The sequence below is a fragment of the Vespa crabro genome, chromosome 1 (genome assembly GCF_910589235.1).
Source record: "Vespa crabro chromosome 1, iyVesCrab1.2, whole genome shotgun sequence".
Lineage (NCBI taxonomy): Eukaryota > Metazoa > Arthropoda > Insecta > Hymenoptera > Vespidae > Vespa > Vespa crabro.
Genome location: NC_060955.1, coordinates 5,137,172 through 5,156,632, shown reverse-complemented (window position 1 = coordinate 5,156,632; position 19,461 = coordinate 5,137,172). Strand labels below are relative to the sequence as shown.

Here is a 19,461-nt window from a genome sequence, read left to right as displayed (position 1 = left end):
TTATGGAGAAGGCTCAAAAAGTATCTACGCGAGAATCGACATATATGTGGCTAGAATAGTTTCTACAAGTTGATACGATTTATCTCTTGTACGATGCTAAGCATACATACTATCTTCCGGAAATTTTGAATCTCGTTTAGAAAATCTTCAATTAGAGATTAAAAGTTTAAATGTTATATTGAAAAGATATTTTTTTGAATAATTCTTCGTATGGATTGATTGTATCAAGTTCATGATATTATAACGTCGTTGGATATTGTCTTGCGAGAAGGATGAGAGCTATCGTCGAAAGTCTTATAGTACGGATACTACTTTCTCTTTTCTTTCTCTTTTTCGTTTTCGTGAGAATTGTAGAAGAACGACAGGGGTTCGTATGTGTACGTTACTCATGCTTCTATAGTAAGAGGGCTCGTTGAAGCGGGAGGAGACGCAATCGAGTCCATCGGTGGTACATTGTGTCTGAGCTGTGCACCGAAGACGATACACCTAGTACGAGCCACGTACCTTTTTCCCCGAGCATTGCATCGCGTCGTAATGGACACACTTATCGCTATCTCACGTCGATCAATTTCCGCTTGGATGCCAGTTATTGGGTGAAAGAGCTTTGCAAGGCTTTCACCGTCACGAATAAATTGATGGCCTTCGGATCGCGATGATTAATGTCGTTCGAATTCACTCTCGCCTTTGTAAATGGGAACTCAATAAACGCGCGTATTAATAAAAGTGTTACTCGCTATCCAGAGAGACGATAAAAACCGAAAGGGGATATTCTTCTTCTCTATCTTCTTCCATCTCTCAACGAATATACGCGATTTCACGGAGTCACGTTCGAGGAGAGAGATCTCGATTTAGACGTTCGATGAATTCAAAACGAAAGAGAGAAAGAGAGAGAGAGAGAGAGAGGAATAGAACTCATGTCATACATATCAACTTTATAGTTAATTTAAATTCGATTAAATCCCCCCAAAAAAATCCATTTATATTCATTTCGTTTCATTTTTTTAAGACAAATTTCATCTATTATTTTCTAGATTATCTATTGAATTTCTTCAACCATCTTGAAAAGCTCTTACTTACTTACGAGTCCTTTTTAAAACGTCAGATAAAATTCCCGATGACTTTAAAAGGATACAGAGGAATCCTTTTATTCCGACCATAAATTTTCATTGTTTTCTTCTAAACACTGACACGGACTGATATCAGGTTCACGTAGAAAATTTGTTTTTTTTCTAACTCTTTTTAACCGGCTTCTCATTTTTCCTATCAAATAGTTTTTCATTCGTTTGCAGATCGATCGATTTGCTTCTCTCTCTCTCTCTCTCTCTCTCTCTCTCTCTTGTTTTCTTCTCAAAGGAATGAAAAAATATACAAGAGATTCAATAAAACGATAAAATACAACAAATCTACGAGCGAATCGTACGACGAAATCGCGTTTTCTACGCGTATTTTTCCATTCTTTTGTGATTTATTTTATAAATGATCTTTGCAATATTTATGAATTTCTAAACATTTGCCATAAAAGCATTGCCCATTTAAGAAGACTAAACAATGGCGTATTTTCTATTGAAGCGGATTCGTACAAGATGAGAAATTCAAGATGAAATTTCGAGAATCATTTATTTCTGGATGTTTTTCAATATATGCATTGAGTAGAACGAGTATGAAGATAACTATGACATAGGAAAAGGAAAAGAGAGTAAAACGATAATCGTATCGATACAGAGTAAACACGATGCAACGTGCTTATGTAAAACGAAATTATATGATCGAAATTATTTCCAATGTCTTCGTATGCAGTGTGAGCAAATATTTTTCTTGTGTCATACTGTTTTCTATCATTTTATCGAAGTATATCTCTATTTTTTATATGCATATTTTGTGATTTTGAAGAGATACGAGCTAGTAAAATAAAAGTATGTTATACGAATGTAGAAAGGTATGTACATACGAAGTATAAAACTTCAAGACACATTTATTAACAATTTATGGCTATTTCAATTGCTATTTTCAATCATAACAATTGCTACTTTATAATCATACTTTGAAACATTTTCGATCTATGGTTGAGTTTCTAAAAACGGCATAAAAATGCTTAACCTCTCGCCACGATCTTATCGACGATTCTGACTCGTAATATCTACTTTCATAAGAAAATGAACACCGTCCGCTTGGAAGTTAATAAGGACCATAATTTCTCTATAACTATTTCCGAGAGAGAGAGAGAGAGAGAGAGAGAGAGAGAGAGAGAAAGAGAGAGGAAAAAAGTGTAGTAAGTAGGTATATACGAAAGCTTGTAAACTTTTTCTCTTGTCCCGGCTTGAAAAGAGAACGCTTGATAGCGTGACTCGTAACCTTTAAATATTTCACAAACATAATGACGTTTAGCGAAAGGAAAAAAGAAAAAAGATATCAGAAGATGAAGAAGAAGAAGAAGAGGAAGGAAAAAAAAAGATAAAAAAAGAGAAGAGGAGAGAAGCAGTCGTAGAATTTGGATTATGCCAGTCTTCGAATTTCGTATGCATGATCTAACGCGCAACGCGCGGCTCGAGTTTCGTTGGGTTCACTCTCTGACCTGACGAAGGTGAGGGGTCGAAGAGGAATGAGAGAGATGCCCGAGGCGAGTGGAAAACTCGTTTGGACAGCGCTCCTCGTTCGTAGCGTATATTTCGTCGTACATCGACTCTTTCGATTTAAAGTTCTATCTTCGGTCGGTACTGTACGTATGCGAAATCACGCGTCTTCTTACGTGTGACAACAGGTTCGCTACGTTATCGTTAAAGTTTCATAGTTGTTCACAGTCGACGAGTATCGTGTCATTCATTAAAACTTAGTAGTACCGTCGACTACAATTTTCTTTCTTATTACAAAGTGGTACAAAAATTTTTACTTTAGATCATACGATATTTTTTAGATCGCATAAACATCCATTTTATATCCACGCATTCTTTTTTGTTATTGAAGAAAGAATTATGAGAATAATTCGTATTAATAAAAATTATTCTTAGTAATAATCTAACTGGATATCCATTTGCCGTTTCATCGACGTTTTCTTTTAAAAAGAACATTCGAAAACAATTGCAATTACTGTCACGTCGTTAACATTATATTCTTCTTCTTCTTCTTCTTCTTCTTCTTCTTCTTCTTCTTCTTCCTCTTAGAACAAGATACTACTTGGTTTCGATCTCTCAATGAGATCCTCTTTTCTCGAGTTCCACAAAGTAAGTTATATCTATCCGAGTCTTTCCCTCGCGTTATCTTAACAAACGGTTCGGCTTTCTATGCCAAAGCGAACAACTGCGATCCCTCGACAATCAGCTTACTCGTTTTACCTTGAGGATAACGATCTTAAAGTAAGAAATAGATCTTATTCTTTGGAAAAACGCAAATCTTTCAGATAATTCTGAAAAGACTCGTCGAACGATCCCGTCACAAATTGGCCGTGTCCCTTCTTTTTAAAAGAGGAACGATTTGCTTGGTAAATGCTTACCGATAAGGCATTCTCTTTGGATCGATTCACTGAGAATCTCTCTTTCTTTCACTCCGATAATACTCCCATTCGAGCTGTGTATCCCGAAAAGAAAAAGAAATAGGAAGGAAAGGAAAAAATCGAGCATGCCATCGGAGAAAAGGAAGGAGATAGGGATTGGAGGGAGAAAAAAAATAGAAAGAGCTGAGACGAGAGTATAATCTTTGGGAGGATGGAAGGTGAGGGTCAATTCCCTTGAGTACGCCTATACATTTCTCTTTCCACATTGACGGCCATTCTCTGGAATCCCAAACAATAACGATATCCCTTGCTCTGTCATCTAACTCTAGGAGAATTCGAGGAAACATCGAAGTTGTTTCTCCTACCATTTGAGGCTTCACGCGATATCGATATGCGAATCGTTCTGTGATCTCTCGTTCGCTCAAATATTGCGATCGTCAACCGAAAACAAAAGGTTCTTCGAATCCAACGTTTATTGCGATATGAATACGATATAGCTAATTGCTCGAAAATGTTCACCGCCGCGAAATTGCATCATTTCCTATACGATAATCGTTCTTACTACTACTACTACTACTACTACTACTACTACTACTACTACTACTACAACTACTACTATTACTACTACTATTAATACTACTACTACTTCTGTCGGTATATCTTGCATCGAATAGTTCAAGTTTCGAATTTTGAGTTTCGAGAATCGACAAAGGAAATTTAATCGAAGAGCATCCCTTAATTTCAAAGCTTCTCATCCATACTCCGTTTATGTTTGTTTGCCTAAGTTGGCCTACTTTTTCTTTCTTTCTCTTTCTCTCTCTCTCTCTCTCTCTCTCTCTCTCTCTCTCTCCCTCTCTCTCTCTCTCTCCCTTTCTTGTAGGAAAAGGAAAAGCTCGCGTTTGTGTTCACGAATGAGCCAGCTTTCGAAGTATCGAGGAATTCTCGATAATTTGTCTTCTTGCCACCCGCCCACATCTGGCCACGTTCCTTGATAAAGGGCAAGAGAAACTTGGATACGTACCGATAGAGAATACGATGTATCGCCCCATGGGACATGTCTCTAACTCGTCCACTCTCGTTTCTTTTCTCTCTCTCTCTCTCTCTCTCTCTCTCTCTCTTCTCTCATTCTCTCTTTCAATACTCTTTCCTTTAGTTTTCGTCCTTCCAGCCAAAATCTTGCTTTCCACCGGTACAATGCGTTACGTTCGAACGATCGTTCGTTCCATCCCTTGTTCCTCTCGTGGTATTAACTCGTCCGTTCGTTTCATTTCCTTCTTTCTCCTAACTCTTTCTTTATCTTGTGTATACGTACAAACACACACAAACACATACACATATGTAATACGTTCGTTCACTCGTGTATCCTTGAAAACGTTCGATCAGTGCACAAGCTCGCGTTTTGTTCGAACAATCGTCTTCGAAACGCCCCTTTCTCTTTCAATCTCTTTCCTCACCTCTCATGCTCGATCGTTGGCTTTCGCGACTACATCCTAGAATGTCTCCTTTTTAGAACGATCGACTTAAATCACCCTTCGTCTGCTTTTTCCTTCGTCGTCTCGTTTCCGTTCCTACACTTCCGTTCGAAAGCTCAGAGAATTTTCTTCGATTATTTCCGTCCAAACGCTCTTGAGAACTCGCAGCAAGTTAACGTGAGAAAAAGACAAGGGTGATATCAAAGAGAGAGAGAGAGAGAGAGAGAGAGAGAGAGAGAGAAAGGAAGAGAGAAAGAAACGACACGAATCGTACTTTATACATCATACATTATGTTGAAATAAAAGTGACACGGTAAGTCTGTATGGACGATGACGAGGTGAAAGTCTGTGGAAGTGAATTTGAAAAAGGGGTTGAATGCAAACAAACGATCTCACATTTATAAGATCTTTAGTTACGATGGCGTTGCGTGTCTTCGTGGCTATTAATTCATTTTCAGAAGGGTAGAAACATGCGAAAGCAAATGCCACTAACAGAGAAACCAGGTGGAGAGTGACACGATTAACTCACTCTGTTTAATACTTACAAAGTGGAAGAACGAACTTCTCTATTGTTATTACTAACGAAACAGTACCTCGATTATCACTTAGCTAATCGTATATGTATGTGTGTGTGTGTGTGTGTGTGTGTGTCTGCGTGTATGCGCATATATATGTACGTGCCTTTATTTCTTTTCACCTTTGCTTTTCTCTCATTTTCTTTTTACTTTTTTTTTATCTATCTCTAGACGCGTATCACCGTTTCTTTTCTTATTCCGTGTGTAATGTCTACGTTCAGAGAAGAAACTTTTCATCTCCCTTCTCCCTTCAATGCAATTTGCAGTCACAGTCTCTTTTTTGTAAAAAAGTATATAGGTTTATACAAGAACAAGTAGATATATATGTAGTATATATATATATATATATATATATATATATATATATATATATGTATATATATGAGTGTGTATGTGTATGTCTGCCTGTCTGTATTTCTGTCTGTGTCTGTATGCTACAAAGGACTCCACCTTGATTCGTCTTATCGAGCGAAGCACCGTGCTCCAACCATTTGAATTACCCTCACAGACATTCTAGGATATTTCTCCCAAACGTATTTTAATCCTTAACCATAATGCGCACGCGCTTGATGAACTCGACGTATCGTTCGCCAATCGACCGTATGAATTTTACAAAATACGTAAGAAAAGTATTCTATTCATTATAAGATAATCCATATTTGTATCAAATCAAGGACATTCTTTTTCTTTTTTTCTTTTTTATTCAATCGGATATAACTAAGTAGATTAGTCCGAGGCAAGTAGAGAATTTTTTGTAGTTCGAAAGTAATACTTACAATACATGAAATACATGCATTATGTAACACCGGATAAATAGTTGCTACATTTCCGGTCAGTTTGCATTTGTAGAAGTGGAAACTTTTGAGGTCGATCAGTTTATAAAAAACTAAAGTACACGCTTGATCTCGAAGATCGTTCGAAATGGTTATTCCATTCGGTTTGGCGAGCATTGTGTTTTTCCAGGCACACGTATACATATGTATATATACATATATATATATATATATATATATATATATATATATATATATATACACACACATATACATATGTAGGTAAAACCTTTTTCTCGTAGTTCGAACAAAAAGAGATCGCTTTTAAAAGATACACACACTAGAGCATTCGTCACCATTTGCGCACGACGGAAGGTATTTTGTGGGAACAAATGTATGTTACATTCTTTTCATTTCTCTGTTCCATTTTCCAATAATATATCGAATCGAATAATATATCGAGAAAACGGCCAGCTGCGTCGTGTGCTTTTCTCTTTCTCTTTCTCTATCTAGTTTCCATTTTCCCTTTTTTCCTTTTTTTTTTTCCTCCTAAAAGATGGAATAGAGAGAAAAGAAAAAGAGAAAAATGCACGCGCGCTTCTCGCGGGTCAATTTGAGCTGACCTAGCACACGTCGATGATATATAAAAGTCAGTTTGAAAAGGGCGCGGTGTATGTTGCGGTTTATGCGAATCGAATGCATCACCGAGCAAATCTGACAACGTAATAACCAAGAGCCAACCCGATCTCGTTGGTGTTCATCGTGGAAAAGCATTGCTCACGTCGCTGAATCCAAAAATACATAGGTATGTCCATGGACCAATGTTATATATGTATAGGTAGATACGTATTACGTAACGTGACTCTCCTCTTCGATAACAATTCTATAGAATGGATTTACGCTTGTACGTTTTTTCTCCTTTTCCAACCTTTCCCCTGAAGTGCTTCCTTCCTTTCCAACCTTTCAAAGTCCACATATTTTTCCGAAAGTTTCCGCGTCCGGAGATCCAAGGAATTTCTCATTTTTTGATTTTCCGTCTTTCTCTTTCTCTTTCTCTTTCTTTCTTTGCGTAGATGCGACGCTCGTCACTGCTTTTTCTCTTCTCTTTGTCTCTTTCGCCACGGTAACATTTCTCACGATGGATCACGACGCCCATTCTCTACCCCTTCCCTCGCGATTGATTTCTCGTAGGTTTCAGTAAGCGAAGAAAAAGGCGAAAACGAGGTCAGGCTTTCACGATAGTGGCGAAGTTAAAAAGTTCTTTTTCTCTATCTCTCTTTCTCTTTCTATTCTATAGTTATATGCGTGCTACTCCCCATCTCTGTCTCTCTCTTTCTTTTTTTTTTCCGTCGCTCCTGTCCGGCTTCTGTCTTCAACCACTATCTCCATTTCTCTTTGCTCTCTCTCTCTCTCTCTCTCTCTCTCTCTCTCTCTCTCTCTCTGTCTCTCTCTTTCTTTCTCTCTGTCTCTTTACCGTTGGCTTACTCAACTCGGTGGCTTTCTGTTGGATGTATTTCCGAGGAATCGGCTATTGTACCCTTAGCGTGATGTGGGACACTCTGAAAATGGGACAGGAAATGCGGTTAAGACTTCCAGAGGGTAAAGAGTATCCTCCATCTCGAAACACGATTTCTGCCCTTTTTTCTCTACTATCCCTGTAACGTCTTGTCTTTCATCCCTTTATATCAAGGAACGAGTAACAAGGAGCCAAATAGAAAATGAGAGAAGCACCATCGGATCGGCCCTTCGAAAACTTTATTTCTAAACTGGGTATATTTAATTTTACGAAACGTCGTTATGTACCTACGAAATGTTTCTTATTTCTTTTTCTTCTTTTTCTTTCTTCTTTTTCCTTTTTTTTTCTTTTTTTGATGTGTTTCTCTCTAATTCCTTCAAACTGAATTTCGTGCGAACACGAAAACTCGCCTCGTGAAACATTTTCCGTGAAAACTCAAGGAATGACAACCTTCGTGATATTTTCTCGCGTGGAATACTTTACCGATCGAACGTAGAATATTTTCCTCAGTACGATGATATCATCTTCGAACTCATAAGAATTCTCACACTGGCGTATCAAGAGCCTTAGTGCTTTTCTCTCTCTCTCTCTCTCTCTCTCTCTCTCTCTCTCTTCCTCTCTTTCTCCATCTTTCTTTAGATAAATTTTATCTCGCATGACAGACGTAACTTTAACTACTGACGTCGTTCGCGTTCCCAAGCCGGTGTAAATAAGTATAAACGTCGGTGCAAGGCAGCAGTAAATAAAATTATTCCTCACTATTCGAACGGTAAAAGAAAAAAAATATAAAAAGGGGAAGAAAAATATGTAGGTATCTCCATTGGATAAAAGGAGATAACAATTTCTCTGTCGACTTTAACATTGTTAACGAAGCGACTTTCAATTATTCGTTCAAAAGCAATATATATAAAGGAACAATCGTTCGATCGACTTTCTCTCATTCTCTTTCTCTTACTCTACAAGTTACCGTTTAACTGTTCTATTTCCCCTTGGCCGGATTAAATACAGACATTCGCTACTCGGTGTGGCTCGTAACCACTCGGTTGTAACTTACAGAAACGTAAGTCCCCATTAATAGCACCGATAAAGAGAAAGGGTTCGTTGATAATCAATGGATCGTAATGCACTCGTTTTCGAGAAAGAAATAGTATCCCGGAAGTAAATACTTTGCAAGAGAGAAAGAATATCTGTTCTATACTTTTTCTCTCACTCTTTCTTTCTCTTTCTCCTTCGCTTTCGTTTTTTTTACAATACTGCATTTATTAACGATCTGTTCTTCAATTTGCGACTTTTGCACTTTTCTAATACATTTCTTGCAAGAAATTAGATCTTTTTTAGAGATCATGAATATATTAATTGCGACGATGTAATTTAATTTTTCAAAGGATAATACTTAACAATAATAAATATTTTTTCTCTATCTTTCTCTTTCTTTCTTTTTTTTTATCTTTCTCTCTCTCTCTCTCTCTCTCTCTCTCTCTGTATTCATGCACGTATGGATGGTTGAGACAAGAAAGCAGAAGATAAGGAAGGCAAATGAAACGTCGGAGAAAGCGACCGTAGGGACAATGCATAAAGTTATTAAAGGGAAAGTGGAAGTCCAAGAGAATCCCTGAAGGGATGCGTCGTCGTTTGTGTGGAAGAAGTAGAAAAGAGTGAGACACGTGGAAGGTACGGACGCTGCGCTATGGTGATAATGACGACGCTTCGTGAAGATGGAAGTGAGTAAAGAGGATGGAATGAAATGGGAGATGGAAGGGAAAGGGTTAGAAAACACAAACGGAAAAAGAGGTAGTCAGACGCGGAGACTAGTGGAGCTCGAAAAGGTGCCGCTTGGCAGCCATTCTCTCTTATCGTCCAGACTCGAAAGGTAGACTGAAAGAGTTCGTAGAAAACAGCAGGAACGTATCTAGGAGGGTTTTGCCAAGGTAGATAACGGAGAAATACGATAGTAAAATTTTAATGAACCGCCCGCATTGTATCTCTCTCTCTCTCTCTCTTTCTTTCTTTCTTGTATTCATTCATTCATTCATTCATTCATTCATTCATTCATTCATTCATTCATTCTCTCTCTCTCTCTCTATCTCTGTTTCTTTCTCCCTCCCTCCTCTCTCTCTCTCTCTCTCTCTCTCTCTCTCTCTCTCTCTCTTTCTCTCTGTATCTTTGTTTCTCTCTCTTTTTTTTCTCTCTCTCTCTCTCTAAATTTATTTTATTCGAAAATAAATATACGATATCAAGTTGCAAAGATAATAGTACTAAGTACTTTATACGTGTATTTGAATATACGTATGTATATTAAAATTGAATGAGCGTGGTATGGAAATATTATTTACTCTGCTTGGAAGTGTAATTTAATCATTTCCATCAAGGATGATGGCTTGTGAACAAATAGAAAGGATTATTTATAGAAAGAGAGAGATAGAAAGAAAGAGAGAGAGAGAGAGAGAGAGAGAGAGAGAGAGTAAGAGAGAAACAGCTTTTATGAATGGCAGTGATAATTACATGCAATTTCACCAGTGAATGATATCGAGAAATTTTTATCGAAAGAAATAAAAGCAAGATCGTTCTCTGATTTTCGTTGTTGAAGATGTGCAGCGTTATTGAATACATTCCTGAATGTTAGTGATGGTAAAGGGTGTATTTAGAGTGGATGGCTCCGAGTCGAGAAAAGATTCGGGATAGTGTAAAAGGGATGCAACCCTGACGCAAAGGACGAAGGATGATTACGAAGCAACAACCCTTTGCGTTTGTACGACCGAAACGTTCCCCAGAGGACGTCTTATATTCCTCTCTCTCTCTCTCTCTTTTTTCTCTCTCACTCTCTTCCACTCTTTTTCTTTTATTTTTTTTCTTTTTCCTTTTTTTTTCTTTTTTTTGTTCTTTCGTGTGCATATCGTTCGAGTCCTGGGACGAAAAAATAAAACGAAAATCCCGAAAGGCGAACGAACGATACGAGGCAGTCGACCGGTGTCAGTGTTAACTTAGGACAAATTGAAAGCTCGAGGGGCTACCTAGCTCCCAATTTGTCTTTCCGCTCGTTTCTGTGCCTCTCGGCTTACCCAAGAGACTCTTTTCCATCATCGGCCTTCCGTTATATTCGAGAAAGATACTTTACGCCGATTTACGTTACCCGTAAATTTCTTATAAAGAAATACAGGACCGTTGAAATGTCTTTTACCGAGAAAAGAGAACACAATTATTTGTTTAATTACGTTCCGTAATAATAATAGTTCATACGTAAAGTGCTATTTATATATATATATATGTATATACACACACGTACGTATATATGTATTTTTCGAAATTTATTTTCCATGACATTTATAAGCGATGAAACAATTGGCGGCGCTGAAAACATATTTTAGAACGCATTCTTTCTTTCTTTTCCTTTTTCCATTTTTCTCCTCTCTCTTTCTCTCTCTTTCTCTCTCTCTCTCTCTCTCTCTCTCTCTCTCTCTTTCTTTTTCCCACATCCAAAACACGTTTCTGTACTTTTATAACATACATTTACTGCCACATACGCTCGACAAAGACACAATAAAAATAAGAAAGCTGGTATTACATAAAATAACGCACGGTCGACGCTTGTGTAGTAGAAATTAGTTAAGCGCATTATCCGGAGGTTTAAAACACTTTCCTCCAAAAAATGTAAAGATAAAGGCGCAGCTGCGAGAGCAACAGCAGCTGTGGGACCGTCTTCCCATTATTTAATTAGAACTACTATAATAAATACATGTTTAATCCGCGAACGGACAATGTTTCGTCTCTAAACGGAACGTTAGAATTCACGCAGTTAAATTTTCGCGATATTTAAGAATGTAACTTAATTTTTTTCCTCTTTATTCTATCTATCTATCTATCTATCTATCTATCTATCTATCTATCTATCTATCTATCTATCCCTATCTCTGTTGCGATGCAACAATGGGAAAAGTGCCTAAGCTTTTAGATATTTTAAACTATCAGGATGAAACTGCATGTGACATGAGATGTGAGATTCAATAAAGTTAGAAAAATTACCATAAAATACTTGGTAAGGGCGTGTTATTAAAATTTCATTGAATTTTATTGAAAAGCGAAGACAAGACTATATCTCAAAATCTTGTTCCTAAGATCACATCGATCCGTATTATAACTTTTATTAGTTTTAATAAAGTTAATTTTTGTTCAAGCATGGTTATCAGAAATTTCGTTAATTTAATCTTCTTCGACGACACCACGATCAAAACGTCAATAAGATTTTCTATAAGTTTTCCGTACAATTTTCTTCTCCTTTCCTCTTTAATAGGTCCTTGAAAATACATTGGATTTTATATGAAAATTTCTTATCCTTTCCCTTTAAAAGATATTATATTCTTTTCTTTATCGTTCGTCCTTGGTTCGTACGATTTACTTTCATCGTGCTAGATTCTCTCATGAGGATCTTCTCCCTCGGGATTAAATCGCATAGAGATCGTAGAAATGGATACTCGATCTTTCGTATTATTTTCGTAACGTATAGTCGACGGTGCGGCTTGATTAGATTGTTTTAATGAAACCGACGAACAATGCACGAATAACTGTGGCCGTGTGTCGGCACCCTTGGAACAATGCTACATTTCTACGGACGTTATCGCTCTCACCGAATGGGTGTTGATGGTTATCGCCTTGAGGTACGGTTAGCCGAGTGAATCCTCACGCGCATAATGTCAGAGAGTTTCCACAATGCACTGTCCTTTTCCTTGTTCGTAGATTTGTCAAATTTCTTGATCCTTGAACCATATAAATTCTCTCGTTATTTTTCTTTTCATGTATTTTCAATGATACGAAATACAATGGACGTTAAAAAAATAAAAAATAATATTCGTCCTACGAATAATAATATCTTTAACTAATTACGCTTATTTTCTGTTCGTATGTTTTAAATTATAGCGTATTTTCTACGTTATCGTTCATTTTTACTTTGGAGAATCTCATAAGTATTAGTCGTGTTTACCTCGTTAATTTACGTGTGCTTTCGACCAACGTCTAACTACACATCGTGGCTAATTTATCCCATATATTTTCGTTGAATTCTAGGAGAGCGCGTTTCGAGTCTCGGCGTCGAAGTAATTACGATTCGTATTTACAAAGCTGTAAAGGAATGTAATTCCGTAGAAGTTCTCGTTTGAAACGTGGACGGGGGAGGTCTTTCTAACGAAATTAACGGAAGATCGTTTTACTGAATGTAATAGTAAACTCTGGTAAAAAGATTCGTCTCTTTAGAGAGTGCTATGACAAGTATATCTTTATTTTCTTTTTAAAAATAACGTACATCTAATACATATTAGTTTACATTATTGAGGATGTATGAAAACATTAAGAAAAATTAAAACAACACATTTCAATTACTCTTAATACGAGCGTCGTATCGTCAAAACGTTTCTCTTGATCTATCAAAGTAAATACAAACGTCGATAGATTTGATCGTTCTCATTGTAACTTAAATAACTTAAATTACGATAATTCTCTAAATTCATGACAATTCATCGCTTATGCCGATGAAATCAGCCGGAATTTAACGCGTGAAAAGAGAACAACGGATGGATGATCGGTGAAGTGAGTAGCTTCTATTGCGATCTCGAGATCGGAAATTAATCGATTAATTAGCAAGCTGTTACGCGCGTTCGCGCGAATACAGAAGTAATTCGTTTCCCCGTTTAGCCGGACGCTCTCGTCCGTTTCTGCACTGGATGGCAATTTCACGCGTAGATTGCTTTCGAAACGAGTGACACTTTCGAAAGCGAAACCCTACACTGTTACGTTGCTTTCTCCCCCGACGTTAAAATATTCATTTCCCGCTTGATTATTCGACGAGAGGAAAATCCACCTCACCTTTTTCTTCTTTTTTCTTTGATGATTTTCTTTAGTTTTACCTTTCCTTTTATATACATATAACGAGCCCCTAGACGAGGCTTGCTTTCGACCTACTTAGAGTTTTCTTTGTTTGTTTTTCTTTTTTTACTTTCAGATTTTATTGAGAAATCTCATTTCATCATGGTAAGTTCGTCCTATAAAATTATTCGAGATAAATACCAAAGACTTTTCTCGCGAATTCTCTAGTTTTTCCTTTTCACTCTATTCGCGATCTTATTGACGATAAATTCCATTAGTACTTTATTTCAAAGACGACAAAAGAATTTGTATTGATTCGAGACAACGGCCACTCGAAAATCGAAGAAAATTCCTTACGATGGGAATACGCGACGGAAACTTTTTCTACCGGCGAAATAAATCACTGTACCCATTGCAGCCATCGCCCATGGCTCATTTAACTTGCTAAGAGGTTCTATTCGAAAGAACGGCCGTTTTAAAGAGCCATCCGGGATAAGAAATTCGACTGGGAATATCTTTTTTCTAGATAGCAGCTAATAATAATACATTGAGACTCTTCCAAAATTCATCTTGGATTCTTTTAGCTCGTTTCTTCGCTCCCCCCTATTGTGCGTTGGTTTAATAGAGGAACGTACAAATCGCGTTGCTACTGCTGACACACATTTGAAACTCAAATACTAAATGACATTCCCTGTCTCTAAAAGATTTTTACGAGGATCTCGAGTAGATTGACGTTTAAATTTCGTTCATGGCCAAACGATGAGAATTCATTTTAAGCGCTATCATTTTTTATTCACGTTCGTTTCTGAGAATATTAGTCCCACGTATAAGTTTTATAATAATATGGTATATCATAGTTACGTTGATAAAAATAAATAATTAAGAATATATCATGATAATATAGGCATCAAATTAATATACATAGACGAAGATAATTAGAAGGTTATGAACAATAGGTATTTCTCAAGTTATAGAACTATTACATTCCAATCTGATCTTAGTTGGTTCCGTTCTCTTTCATTTTAATTCGTACCATTCTACGAGTCATACATAGCGTCTTGGTAGATTTGCTTTGGGATGCTTTGCAGAGAGAAGCAAATGGTAATGAAAAGGGAAGTTCCTTCGTCGTTGTAGGGCTGAGAGTCCACGAAACAGGTGCGATTCCGCGAGAATATTTTAACGTTCCTCGAATGAACATCGTACGAGGATTCTCTCTCTTTCTCTCTCTCTCTCTCTCTCTCTCTCTCTCTCTCTCTCTTTCTCTTTCTCTTTCTCTTTCTCGCTTTTGTCAAGCGGAAGAAGGTCTATAGGTCCCTATCTTGCCGCGGGAGCAAGAAGCACATTCAAGATATTCGAATAATTTCAGACGGAGGATTATTCATGAGCAACTGCGACGAGAGAGGATGTAGCGTTCTACTTCTATTCACCGTACAGATGGGCCAGCCGGGGTCAGAAAGGTTGCTTTACGAAGCGGGAAATCTACTTGGATGAGGAGAAGCGACGAAAGAGAGAGAGAAAGAGAGAAAGATGACTAACTGACGGCATCCAAGCTTCAATTAGTTCAAGTGCACGAACAAAGCTGACAGTGCGACATTGTGTGAAACGAGTCCTCGTGAGGTTTTCTTTGGCTCGTCTATTATCAAATTGATTCTCTCTCTCTCTCTCTCTCTCTCTCTCTCTCTCTCTCTCTCTCTCTCTCTTTGTGCATCTTTCGATAAGATACAAAGATCAAATGAGATCCCCTTAAAGTTTTATCGAAAATCATGCGTTAGCAATAAAGCAAGCTATTGGTAACATCTTAACGTCTCAAAGCCTTGAATAGGTATTGAATGCTAATCATCGTATCAACTAAAGAGCTCAAGTTCAAATTGCTTCGGAAGGATTTATTAACCAGTCTAACGATTGTTAATTGGCTCTACGTTATCAGCGATTGCGGGGAGCAATAAAGGGCCGATCCTCGCGTTCACTTTGTTTCATCACGAGCGAGCTAACAACCGAACGACCTTTCGCCACTAACGAGACACAAGGCGCCGGTAAATGAAAGGGTGTATAGTGAATCTCTCTCTCGAGGGTGACGTGAGTATTCGTCTGTTCGATGCTAGGGCTGCTTCAGAGTGAGAGAGCGAAAGAAAGAGAGAGAGAGAGAAAAAGATAGAAGGAGAAAGGAAGCAACCCTTCGTCCGATTCTCTTGCATTAAAGTGCCACCGAACGTAGGATTTATGATCACGGCAAGAGACGAACGCTTCGCGATACGTTCAACAGGGGTTAACAGAGCCCCTTTTCCTTCCGAAAACTTTTTCGAGATTTATTGTTCGCGCAAACATACACACAGATACATGTGCACTAACATCATTCTGTAGGAATCCAATGACTTGACTTCATTTATAGCGGATAGGTAGAATTAACGAATCGATTTTTATCGAGTTTACAACACTTTGTCGGGGAGATTAATCGCTACTTGAATCGGAGGCGTAAATTGAAGAGATCAAAGTTTTTGTCAAGTAATATCCTTCTCTCTCTCTCTCTCTCTCTCTCTCTCTCTCTCTCTCTCTCTCTTCACGTAAATTTTTACTCTGATAAATGACGTAAAAGTATACTTGTGGATTAACTATCATAGATATAAAAAAAGACAGGTGGAAGAGATTATTAGACGGTTGGCTAGCTTTATGATTATAGAGGATTAAATTGGACGATGGTCATTTCTTTCTGTTCCAGGACGACCCATGGTTTATCCACCCAATCAAACGGTGACAGCAAACGAGGGCGAACCCTTGGATGTCATCGTCGAGTTTTGTGCAGAGCCCAGTTATACACGAGTTTTTTGGATGTCCGAACAGCAAGTTTACATACCCGGTGCTCCCTCTCGGGAAGGAATACAAGCTCTTGACATTGAGGTAAACGATTTTACGAGATCAGAATGAATTTCAACTCCTTTTTTAATATAAATGAACTTTCTTCTGTAAATTTTCTAAAATGAAACAAAAATAATTTTTAACATACTAATATGTATTTATTAAATACATATACATTCATATACATACATACAGTAATATTAAATTTTTCTTTTTCTCATACAATCTAACAAATGTTCATATGAATTATAGAAGATACATGTTTCTTGATTTCTACTGTTTCTCTCTCTCTCTCTCTCTCTCTCTCTCCTCCTCTTTTTCTCTCTTTCTCTCTCACATATATTCCGTGATTCGTTTCTCTTATCTATATTATCTGATGCGGTTTCCCAGAAGCGAATAATTAATTCGCAACATTCCAACCTCTAGCTACTAGCTGTTTCTCTTCCTCTTCGAAGGATGAAATACAAATCACCCTTTGCGATCTAACATAGTTATTTGAGGAGAATTGCTGTATCCTATCGTTATCGTCGAAGACTATATCTACATTAATACACGGATTATCATATCGCGTTTGAGTTTTCGTGAAATTCGCTCGTTTGATTAGTTTGGAATCAAAATAGAAAGTACGTGAACAGCGACGAAATGAAGAGATTTTAAGGAAATACATAGGTATCTCATCTCCCTCTTTCCCTCTCCCCCCACTCCTCTCTCTCCCTTTCTCTCTTTCTCTTTCATTCCCTTTCTCTATATTTATCTTTACCTATCATTTGTGTAATTACAATGTATACAGAAATTCTCCGAACTCTCTGTCTCCCTCCCTCCCTCCCTCCCTCTCTCTCTCTCTCTCTCTCTCTCTCTCTCTCTCTCTCTCTTTCTCTCTCTCTCTTCGAGAACATCATTATAGAGGAATTGAGAATTTATCGTTTACATAGTTGCTTCAAAATTAATTTAATGAGATGTTAATTGATATAAGTCAATTATTATTAAATTATTATAAATATTCGTATTACACCTTTTGATCAACATAATCTTTACGAAATTTTTTCTATCTTCGAGAGAAATAACGGTGTATATATAAAACGTTCTTCGTGACGATGAAAACGAAAATAAGATTGAACTAAGAGCAAACGATGAATGGAAGGAAAAAGTTGCATGTGAACGTCGAATTGAGCATAGAAAGAAGGAACGTGTCGATGTGAAAAAAGGAGAGAGAGAAAGAGAGAGAGAGAGAGAGAGAGAGAGAGAGAGAGAGAAGAAGAAGAAGAAGGAAAAAAGAATTGTCGAGAATAGAAAGCAAGAGAAACGAATAGCTGAAGGTAGAAGCTGCTGGTGCTGGGAAAAGAATGAAGAATGAAATCGAGTCGAGGGGCTTCGAAATTCGGCGGTTGGAAACGTCGAGTTAAATGGAGCAAGAAACTGCGACTCTTTGCATGTGAAAATCTCGCGAATGTTCGCCAACGTCTGTTTCGAACCGCAAAACGAAATATCACCGACGAGGAGTCATATCGAAGGTTCTCGATTCAATTACGCGAACGTATATGAAAGGCAGTTATGCAAAAATGGAATAAACGTGCGTTGGCGGTTTACCAAATAAAGATGCGAGATCGTGGCTCGGAGAAAGCTAGGAATAGTCTAACTCAGTTTGGAAAATCAATTTGCTAGTTGTATTCATTGAATGAGTACTCGATTCTTCGATTGAAAAATTGAAGGTAACGTTGAACAAGCGATCGGGAAGTCTTTATCGCACTTCAGAGAATAGAAAAAAATTCGCTTTTCAGAGATAGAAAAAAATTAGCTAACGAGCATGCAAATGGTTACATAGAATGTAAAATATTCAGAGTTTATCAAATTATCAGGTTAAATCGATAAAATCTGATGTAATTAAAAAAAAAATTGATTTTCTTTCGTGATTGGTAAAATTGGAAGCTGCTCGAGTATTGAGAGAGAGAAAGAGAGAAAGAGAGAGTGAGAGAGGGAGAGAGAAGGATAGAGAGAAGAGTGAAAGATACGAGGAGATGTAATTATTGCCTGGTGAGCCGTGCATAGTACTTCGTATCGTTCGTTCATTGCTATCAATTATCTTATAAACCTGTAGGCCATGTTTGACCTACGATCGATTCAATTCGATTGATTTCATATCTTTCTTTTTTCTTTTTTTTTTTTTTTCCTTTTTTTTCTATTATCCGATCAACGAGCGATGAATAATAAAGCGGCGAAGCGAGGAAGTACATGGGATGAGTTAAAAATCAAGTAAATAAAATGAGAAAAAGAAAGAAAGAGGAATGAATAATTATTAAAACAAAAAGATAAGAAATTTCTGTCGCAAGAAAATTTCTTCGTAATTATCGTAGAAAATAGAAAAAACTATCGATTAACGAGCATCATAAGATAAGAAAGACAGTGTTTGAACTTGTCATAAATTTATCTCGAAGCTTAGAAGCTTCAAAAGTCGAACTACGATGCTTCAAGGAATTCGAACGATTTTTACGAGCGACGTTCGTCTTAAAAAGATCGCTCTCAACTCTTCCCCTTCAACATTCATCCTTATAATCTTCGAAATGGAAGTTCTTGCAAAGTTAAGCCACGGACGAACATCGCTCAGTACGTTGATAGATTGTTTTGCGAAAACGAAACCTTTTCCCTCGAACCTTTCGAATTTATCAACCATATTTACTCGAGTTTACACTTCTCATATTTTTCATTGACACGTAGTCGCCAAGTTTAATGATGCTTTTTGCTCGTAAATTACTCCGTAACGACATTGACCCTTCGGAGTTTCATTTATCGAGCGACATTGTGATGTTTCGTAAAATAGACGAACGGTCTTTGTTTCATGCGATAGATCTTCATTTTCTTTCTTAATGAGAAACTTCATTAATTTTTGTCTTCCTTTCAAATGAATTACTCTTAGGATTTTAATATCGATGAATGA

General features: G+C 37.3%; 1 protein-coding gene and 1 long non-coding RNA gene across 6 annotated transcripts in view; one reads left to right on the top strand and one right to left on the bottom strand.

The window, feature by feature from the left end:
- LOC124431328 overlaps window positions 1-19,461 on the bottom strand; it is an 80,029-nt gene that overhangs the window by 41,250 nt on the left and 19,318 nt on the right. The window lies entirely within an intron of this gene.
- LOC124431313 (irregular chiasm C-roughest protein) overlaps window positions 1-19,461 on the top strand; it is a 233,292-nt gene that overhangs the window by 209,409 nt on the left and 4,422 nt on the right. For all 4 annotated transcript variants that reach the window (XM_046979080.1, XM_046979091.1, XM_046979064.1 and 1 more), the window contains exon 10: window positions 16,393-16,571. In XM_046979080.1, the coding sequence (XP_046835036.1) occupies window positions 16,393-16,571 (179 nt within the window). The remainder of the gene's footprint in view (window positions 1-16,392; window positions 16,572-19,461) is intronic.